Source organism: Pseudonaja textilis, chromosome 7 (genome assembly GCF_049901715.1).
Source record: "Pseudonaja textilis isolate UNSWEBS1 chromosome 7, rPseTex1.2, whole genome shotgun sequence".
Taxonomy (NCBI): Eukaryota; Metazoa; Chordata; class Lepidosauria; order Squamata; family Elapidae; genus Pseudonaja; species Pseudonaja textilis.
The window spans coordinates 8,198,805-8,208,585 of record NC_141996.1 but is presented as its reverse complement, the minus strand read 5'-3'; the positions used below and the strand labels follow the sequence as shown (position 1 = coordinate 8,208,585).

The 9,781-nt window shown below is 39.5% G+C and overlaps 1 protein-coding gene across 1 annotated transcript; it reads right to left on the bottom strand.

The window, feature by feature from the left end:
- Nucleotides 1–2,929: 2,929 nt before the first annotated feature.
- HIKESHI (heat shock protein nuclear import factor hikeshi) lies at nucleotides 2,930–9,776 on the bottom strand. The gene is made up of 5 exons (XM_026706812.2): nucleotides 8,493–9,776; nucleotides 5,629–5,866; nucleotides 4,842–4,993; nucleotides 4,213–4,331; nucleotides 2,930–3,175 (listed from the first exon to the last, which is right to left on the bottom strand). Exons 1-5 carry the CDS (start codon nucleotides 8,520–8,522, stop codon nucleotides 3,121–3,123), a joined length of 594 nt encoding a protein of 197 aa, XP_026562597.1. The 5' UTR covers nucleotides 8,523–9,776; the 3' UTR covers nucleotides 2,930–3,120.
- Nucleotides 9,777–9,781: the final 5 nt, after the last annotated feature.

Genomic DNA, 9,781 nt, shown 5'->3' with positions numbered 1-9,781 from the left:
CTGTGTTGCTCCATGCAGCAAAAACAAACCCAAAATGATAGTGTTGGGGTACCTTAAAAACTAAAATTGTTATGATACTTTATGTTTTCCTGACCCCAGTTGTGTGGATGACCGAGGTAGATTTTATATGAAAAGTGTGTTTTTAAAGTGCAGCATTTTGCCTGCTCGTTGATTTAATTAGTTGAATGGCAGGGTAATAAAAAACCTGCATAAAATGAGAGTTACCATGGAATATGTGAGATGTAAGTTTATTACAGCCTGGAGAATCCACTGTTTAGGATACGTTTTGATTCTGCCGGCAGAAGCTAGGGCTTCATCATGAATCCTCTTGTGTGGATTCTAATTTATAATCTCTTAAAAGAAAAGTCACTCAGAATTATCTAAAATGAGCAGCCCTATATACTATCTAAATAAATATCTCATTCTGATCCACCTTGGCCCATCATGAACATGGCCAAGGTAGATTTCCCAGTGTAACATGAAGATCTTTTTTTCTGGAATGTTTTTTTCAACTTCCTGGTTTAATCTACACACTTGTCCTTGTACTAGTGGTCTTCTATCCATTAACGAAACCCACATTTTAATTTTTTTTGAGACTAGCCAAGGTTTGCTTGCTGTTGCCATCTGTTGTGACATACCAGCAAACCTAGACTAAGATGCTGATGTTCTCTTCTAAAGAATATTTAACTGGAATTTTAAAAAAAGCCTCTTGTGATTATTGACACTCTCACTATATTTTTATGTTACCAAGAAAACACGGAGCTTAACATAAAGGTAGTTGCTAACAAACTGAAACTTCCAAGTCTTCTTTCAATAGAAACAAGATGAGGGCAGTCATGCATCAGCTCGGTATGAATAAATTAATTGTAATAGGTAACAATTATTTCAGAAAATGGAAACTTGCCCAGACTTTATATGACAAATGAAGTGGAACAAAATATGAGAAATCTAAAATCTAAAATTAGAAACACTAATTTCATAGCTGTTAATTACCTTACCTATTCGTTTTTGTTCCACATACTAGTTTCATCCTCTCTTTAAATCAATTTGATGTGTGTTTCATTAATGAGGATAAATTCTTTGAAATATTCAGATATTCAAGATTAAGCTAAGACCACTACATTTTTGCCCCTCTTGAATTACTCAGATGAGATGACAGTATCAAAATTAGGTGGATGGATAGATAAGATAGACAGGCAAAGCTCTTTATTGTTTGGTTCTGCTGGAAAAAGCACTTAAACTTTTGAGTAACCCTATGCTGCAGATGCAAAAGTTAGGAGACATCACACTGTAGGTTTCAAATTATATTCTTCCATCAGCATCCTGAGTTTAAAAAAGAATACTTGTGTATTTATCTTTATTCGTGATTGCCTATTCCATACATAAAAATAGGGCTGTCCCAAATGATTATAACAGCTTGGCTTTTAAATCTTACCTTCTGATATTCTGTTTTAAAGTGGGGGGATGGACTGAAGAGTAAGATGTGAAAACTTAGCAAGAATTCTCTCCTGCTGCCATTAGTGAAACCTTCCAATGAATCTCAACTTCACTTATGAATTTGAGTGTATGCCAAAAGAATGAGAATTGGAACATTTCAAGAAACAGCAAGGTTTCATTGATAACTCTCAAAGCAACACTGAAGGCAGCTGAATTTAATGTTCAGAATTCAGAAATACATTATTCAGTCCACCCACATTAAAATCTTAAGCGGCAATGAGAAATACATGGCAGGACAGGAGGCTGGTTTGAAAATGAGGCTGGAAAAAAATTTCCTCAAGGATTATAAAAGAGTGGGACAGTATCTAGTCTTCTGCTGTTGATATCCTTCCCTCCTTCATAAAAGCTTCCATGGTGGCTGGGGAATTCTGGGAATTGAAGCCCACAAGTCTTTAAGTTGTCAAGGTTGGACACCCCTGCTCTATAGCTTTTAAGATGCTGGGCCAAATTTATGGACAACAGCTAGAACCTGCTTCACTTTTGAAGAGGCAGAGTGACCTTCATGCAAAGATCAGTTTCCCTGTTCCTCTAATCAAGAGGCACTTTGATGCCCTCTCCTCAGAGAAAATACCCACTGCGTTTTAGAGGTGGCTCCTAGTTGCTCCCCCCAAAACTGAATCAATAGCCATTACACATCAGGCTTCTGCATTGTACGAATAAAACTTGGAGAAATCTTGATCAACAGGTTGAGTCAACAACTGCAGCTTTCTACAATCTCAAAGAGGAAAGAATTTATGGGACAGTTCTCAGATTATCAGCCACTCCTTCAGAGCAGGCTGTACGATAGATGTCCCATTGGCCCATACTCCACCTGTTTATGCTAAAGAAGTATTCAGGTAGAATTACTGTAATCAGGAATATGTAGTCAGAAGGATATATGTTTGTCATGGCCACTGATGAAACTACTTGTCCTGAACATGAAAACCAAAGTAATCAAATCAACTATTGTAAGAAGAATTAGCTGAACGGGACATCTAGAAGTCATACAAGCTATTATACAAAGCATAAACAAACATAGAATAGAATAGAATAGAATAGAATAGAATAGAATAGAATAGAATAGAATAGAATAGAATAGAATAGAATAACAGATTTGGAAGGGACCTTGGAGGTCTTCTAGTCCAACCCCCTGCCTGGGCAGGAAACCCTACACTTCAGACAAATGGTTATCCAACATCTTTTAAAAAAACCTCCAGTGTTGGAGCATTCACAACTTCTGGAGGCAAGTAGTTCCACTGATTAATTGTTCTAACTGTCAGGAAATTTCTCCTTAGTTCTAAGTTGCTTAGATGTTCCATAACAACTTCAGTCTGGGGGGAAAAAAAGCCAAATCAAAATATTTATTCTTGTTAATATTATTGATCATGTTTTCTGTACACATTGTAGTTTTCCCAGGTTATAGTTTTTAACTTGCAAACAGAACATGCTGCAATGATTACTCATTCAGGTTTAATTTTAAATCCAAGTCCCAGAAGTATTACAAAAGCTAAGGTATTTTATTTTTCTCCTCCCTTCATCTCAAATTTAGGCATTCATCCGGATGTCCTTCAGCAGGCTCGGCATATGGCATCTTTTAAGCTCTGTCTGCTTGTTCGAGTGAACTCCCAAGAAACTGACTCGGGATTATGTTTTCCAAAAAAAAGGGTTTTGAGTTAGTCTTCTTTGGAAATTCTCGTACCTGAAAGAAAGGGGGAGAAACAAAAAAATGTGGATAAATTAAAATTTTATAATAAAACTATTTTGTATGTTTCAGTTGGTGGCAATCTCAAGTTAAGGATAATTAACATTCCTCTTTCCAATATCTATGGGGCTGCCACCAAGAAGAGTGGGTCAACCTGTTCTCCAAAGCACCTGAAGGCAGAACAAGAAACAACAGATGGAAACTAATCAAGGAGAGAAGCAACCTAGAACTAAGGAGAAATTTCCAGATAGATAGAACAAATAATCTGTGGAACAACTTGTCTGCAGAAGTTGTGGGTGCACCAACATTGGAGGTTTTAAAGAAGAGATTGAACAATCATTTGTCTGAAATAGCATAGGATTTCCTGCTTGAGCTGGTAATTGGACTAGAGGACCTCTAAGGTCCCTTCCAATTCTGTTATTCTGTAAAAGATTTCTGCTAAGACTTCTCTTAATCTCCAGCACTGAAATTCAATTGCCTACTGCATAGGCAAGCTGATATCATAACAATAGCACATAGACTTATATATCACCCCATAATGCTTTACAATACTCTTGGAAGGATGAAAGGATGAGTCAACCTTGAGCCAGTCAGAATCGAACTGCTGGCAATTGGCAGAATCAGCCTCAATATGATATAATGCTATAATAATAGCAAACCCCCTGGGTATTATTAAGCTAAAAAAATATCCAGTTCCTATCATCATTTCTTGGTGACAAAAATACTAATATGCAATTTAAATGAATTTGTGCAAATCTGCAGAAGAGGATATCCACTATTAAAAAGGGAAAATATATCAGGTATTTTACTTTCCTTTACTTAGGGAGGGAGTGACTTGTCACAACATACTTGCTATCTGCAATCCTAACAGTAAATAGAACTGAAAAATAAAGAGCTCAAGATTTGCTGATACAGAACTTAAAGTTGATCAAACATCAACTCGATTAACCAGATTAATACTCTGTAATTATGATTATTCTGGTTTGTTGCAGGAATGGGAAAACATCTACTGCTTAAGAAATAGTGTATCTTACCATTTCAGAACTACGTTTGCAGGAATAAAAGCTTCTGATGGGTTGGGTCTCATTTGGGCCTGAGTAACAGCAAAGGATGACGCGAAGTTATAAAAATTGTCCAACATCTTTTGAGTGAACTGAAAAAAATAATCAAAACATATTAACAGTTTCAACCTATGAATCATCTCTACTGCAATTCTTAGAACAGACTGAGCGATTTTTAATGTATTTGAACATTGCCATAGGGACTTCTCATGGTTAATAGGAAGAGCAAAACAAAACAAAACACCTTTCAATAATAAAAACAATAATAAACCAAATAATACACGGTAAAAAACCAACAGTAACAGGTAACACCGTCCCTATTCTCAAAATGCTGTTCAAAATATCTTCTGCTCTGTTTTGTTCTGTTCCACCCTGTTCCTTTCCATTCCATTCTATTTTCCACTCTACATTCTATTCCATTTGATTCTATTCTGTTCTGTTCTGTTCCATTTCCTATTCTACATTCTATTGTTCCGTTCTGTTCTGTTCTGCTTTGCTCTGCTCTGTTCTGCTCTGCCAAGGTTCTGGTATTGTTCTAGAAAGTTTTCAGTTTTCTAGAAAACACTGTTTACTGAGAGAGAGAAAACTATACTTGCAATTACCTCCGTGAATGAATTGACCGACGATACGGCAGCACTTGCTATAGGAGTCTGTTGAGCTAAGAGTTCGAGCATCTCCACAGAAATCCCAATCTGGGCCACAGAAGGCATTTGGGGGATAGTCATGGCTCCAAACGGATGCTGACTGCCTTTACCTAAAAGGAGAACACATCACAGCTACCCTAAAGAATTGGTCTGCTTCTCAACGCCAAGAACAGTTCTGAGGTAACCGCAAATATACACAAGACTGTGTGGGAGGGAAACGCATCAGTTACTGTAATGGTACGAAATAAAGAACAATGAAACATTAAAACACAGGTAGTTCTCGACTTAACACCCAGTTCTTATAAAATAACTATCTGAAAACTAAACCTCACTGTCAGGAAGCATACCTAAAAAGTCCCCGTAAAGATGAATATTTAAAAAATAGGAGAAAAAATGCAATCCATTATTTATATTTGCTTTCAATAGAAAATAGAAATAGAATAGAAAAGCGCAAGTAACAAGCCCAAGATTCTAAACCCTAGCAGCTGATACTAAATTAATTTTCATGCAGCTATGTCATGGAACAGGGTTCTGGAGATAAAAACATTGTTTGAAAAAGAAAAATACTCCTCTCTGTGATAGTAAGGATTGGTTTAAAATGGGCTTAAACTTCTTCAGTTAAAAGCACAATACAGGGAAGAATAAGTACAAATGAGTTTTGGAATCTCTCTTGCGTCTCAGATTTCAAGATGTAAATAGGCTAATATTTCTTCTGATCACACACACTTATATTCCGCTCTCTTACCCGATTTTAGACCAGAAATTTTAAAAATGGCACTTGGTTTGTCATTCGTGACAAACCCAAGGAGCTGCCACACGGCCACGCCATTCTCGTCGGGATAGCAGAAGTAGACTGATCCACCCATACCCTCCGGAAAGGGCACAGTTCCCAGCATGAAGACCACCACATGATTGATTTTCTCGTAGTCGGGCAAGTTAAACACAAATTTGTCCTCTGCTACTTGCTGCGCCACTGTTTGAACCTGTAAAAAGAAGTTTGTTTAGAAAATGTATGTGGCTGCCCAATTCATGGTTGACTCCAAACCGTTTACAGAAATAAAACCTTAATACAAAACTCCATAAACCCCCCCATCCTCTGACAACAATAATCAATCAGCTACTTGACAGGCTCCATATCACCCTGGGGGCTCCTGGCCACTTGGCAAAACCATGTCTTCGGGGCCTTTTAAAATGGTGTCAGGGTAGGGTCCCATCTTATTTCCGCAGGTGTTATGTTCCACAGGGAGTGATCCACTACAGAGGAGATTCCCTTTTTTTTGGTCCCACTTGATCAATCTCCCTGAGATAGAGGACCTGTAAAATCCTCCCTGCTCTGGTGGGTCAGGAAGATGTAGTTGGGAAAAGATGGTCCTTGAAATAACCCAACCCAAAGCTATGAAGGGCTTTAAAGATTAAAAAAAAACAGCATCTTGAATTGGACCTGGAAGCAAACTGGTAGCCAATGCGGCTCTCACAGGAGAGGTGATACATGTGCAAATGTGTGAAGAAAAAACATTACTACCAACCTGCCTTCCATCGAGGACTTGTACACTGCACGAGTCAAAAAGAGGGCTGTGAAAATCTCTACAGCCCCTCACATCCCGGACATAAACTGTTTCAACTCCTTCCCTCAAAACGACGCTATAGAGCCCTGCACACCGGAACAACTAGACCAGAGGTCCCCAAACTTGCCAACTTTAAGATTTGTGGACTTCAACTCCCAGAATTCTCCAGCTAGTATAGCTGGCTGGAGACTTCTGGGAGTTGAAGTCCACAAGTCTTCAAGTTGCCAAGTTTGGAGACCACTGAACTAGACACAAGGGGAGTTTTTTCCCAAATGCCATCACTCTGCTAAACGAATAATTCCCTCAACACTGTCAAACTATTTACTAAGTCTGCATTACTATTACTATTAATCCTACCATCCTTCCTATCACCCATCTCCTTCCACTTATGACTATATGACTGTAACCTTGTTGCTTGTATCCTAACGATTTTTATTGACTATTTCCTAGTATGGTTTGATTGCTTATTGGACCCTGTGACTATTATTAAGTGTTGTATCTTATGATTCTTGACTCTTGACGAATGTATCTTTTCTTTTATGTACAATGAGAGCCTATACACCAAGTGTATCCAATCATACTTGGCCAATAAAGAATTCTATTCTATTCTATATCTAGACCTGCATATAACTATGTGGGCTGCCATATTTTGAAACAATTGAAGCTTCCAGATACTTTTCAAGGGCAGCTCCATGTAGAGCATTAAATGGGAACCCGCTTTCCCCCTGAGCAAATGTTTAGACGGGTAACTGGTTCATATCGCAATGCATCGTTTTGTGCAATTTGGTTCATTCCCCGCCCTAGCCTTCTGCACAGAACATTCTGCTCAATGGAATCCATATGTATATATATAGCACCACACTTCTCGATTAGCAGGTTCAGCATCTCTGACATGCTAAGCCACCTGATAAATCAGTCTGACTGATGCCAAAGGTGCTTTTTTCAAGAAGCAACTGGACTTGTTTTTCTTTTGAGGATGTTTTGCTTTTCATCCAAGAAAGTTTCTTCAGTTGCCTCATGAAAAAAGCACCTTTGGGACAACCATGATTGGATGACTGAGAATCTCCATAGATAATCAACCCTACTCATTAAAAAAAAGTGATTTCCACTGAAAATACAATGTATCAAAATGAATGAGGAAAGCACCACTGGAAGTAATGGCCACATCTGCAACGACCACAAGTTGTAGTTCGCTGTTTAGACACGGTTTGTATAGTGAAATTAAAGTAGAATGCAAGCCTTGGGTTCACAACTTGAAAAAGTAGGTTTTGCATGAAAGATTGCAGCCCAACATCCAGTTGCAAATATTGGGCTGCAACCTTTCATGCAAAACCCCAATTTGCAATATAAACTGTGCAAATAGTGGTGAAGGGTGTCATTTTTTAAAATTCATCCCTGAAGGATGAATTTGGACTCGGGTAGCTCTATGAAAAGGCTGAGAGGAAGAGCTGAGAGGAAGCAGGCAGCTTCATGGAGAGCCACAGAAGGATAAAATGAGTATTTTTTTTCTTCTTGAAATAGGAGCCTCATGTCTGATGTACAAGTTTTCCCTCAGAAATAGACAACAATAAGGGGCTGCATGTTTTGAGCTGGTTTTTTTTTAAATCACACTCAGCTGAGGAAGGCATAAGGTCTGTTGAAAACTTCCATAAATGCAATTTTAAGTTTGTAAATTCCCGTCACGAGTTGCACAACACTTCAAACCCACCCCCGCAGTCTACCCCTTCAGGCACCATTTGATGCACTGGGGACTACAGCTCCCAGCAACCCACAATAGCCTCGGCTGCCCAAGGGGTGATGGGAGTTGTAGTTTCAAGACATCAGATCGGCGCCTCGCCATCACCTCGAGCCGCAAACCGCAGGAGGCGATGCCTAGAGTCGCCCCGCACATCGCTCACCATAGAAACCCCAAAGGGCCAGCCGGCCCTCTCGTTTCCATAGTCACCTCTTCTTCTCCTCTCCCCCTCCCCTTCGTTGCCATGGAGTTCCAGGCCAAAGAACCCGCCCACTCCATCCCCCGCGGCCACAGGCGGGAGCCACTCACCAGCCTCCCCGCAACCAAGCAACCAAACATGGCGGCGGCGCCAGCACCTCGGCTTGGTCCTCCGAGGTGGCCTTTCTAGATATCTACAACCCGCCCGGACGAAAACCCCAAGGCCCCTCCGTGACGCCCCCCCACTCCGCCCCAAGAAAGTACATCCGGGGCAGGCGGAAAGAGGACATTTTTAGAAACATAGGTGGTGGCGAAAAGGACTTTATGTCCCAGGATGCAGCGCGGCAGAACAAGTCGGTCCGTTTCTACAGAAATCTCCGCAGCGGAGGCCGAAGAGTCTGTTGGGAAATGTAGGCTACGGTGAAGGATGCGTGCGCGCACGAAAATAATGATATGAAGTTGCTTTGTAAAACTATTTTGCTTTTAAGCTTCGACTTGGGACTTGTAGTTCTTCCTTCCTGCAGAAGAAACTTACGGAATGCAGGTTTATCCCCCTTTCTACTCTCAAGGGAATGCACAAGCTTTCAGATTTCGCAGAATTCTTTAGGTGCACAAAAAGCATCAACACTTGAAGTCTCCACATTTACCCATGTTTTTCCTGTGCCATTAAAATATTTCTGCCTCGGTGAAAGTAGGCTGTCAAAAAGCAGACCTACTGATCCATTTGTTTGTTCATTCTCCTGAAGCAAAATGAAGATAGGGTTTGTGTAAAAAGATAACATCTATGGTATCCTCGACTCACAACCATTCATTTTAGTGACCATTTGGAGTTACAACGGCACTGAAAAAAACATTGACTTATCAAGAGTTTTCACTTCTTGCCATGGCAGCATCCTCATCATCACATGACTAAAATTCAGACACTTATGAGGTAGTGTCCTCACATCATCGCCATTTGTAACCTTCCAAAAGGTAAAGTCAATGGGAGAAGCCAGATTCCCTTAATGACTGCATGATTTATTTAACAACTGCAGTGATTTGCTTAACAACTGTGCTGAGAAAGGTTGTAAAACAAGTCAAAATTCACTTAACTGTCTTGCTTAACAATGGAAATTTTGGGCTCAATTGTAGTCGTTAAATCAAGGACTGCTTGTAGTTAAATGCATTAGAAAAGGTTACCCTAAAACCTAAAAATTGTAGTCTTTTTTCAATTTAATTCCCAATTTAAGCAATAAAGATAATATTTTAATGAATTAATGTTCTGATATATTTGGGCTAACCACACGGCTAGTTTACACTGCTTGTTCTGCTTTATCCACAGCCAAAAAGGTAAAAGAAAAATTGATGTGAATACAAGTGTTCAAAACAAGCCCTTTTAAGATTAAAAATTATACATGCTA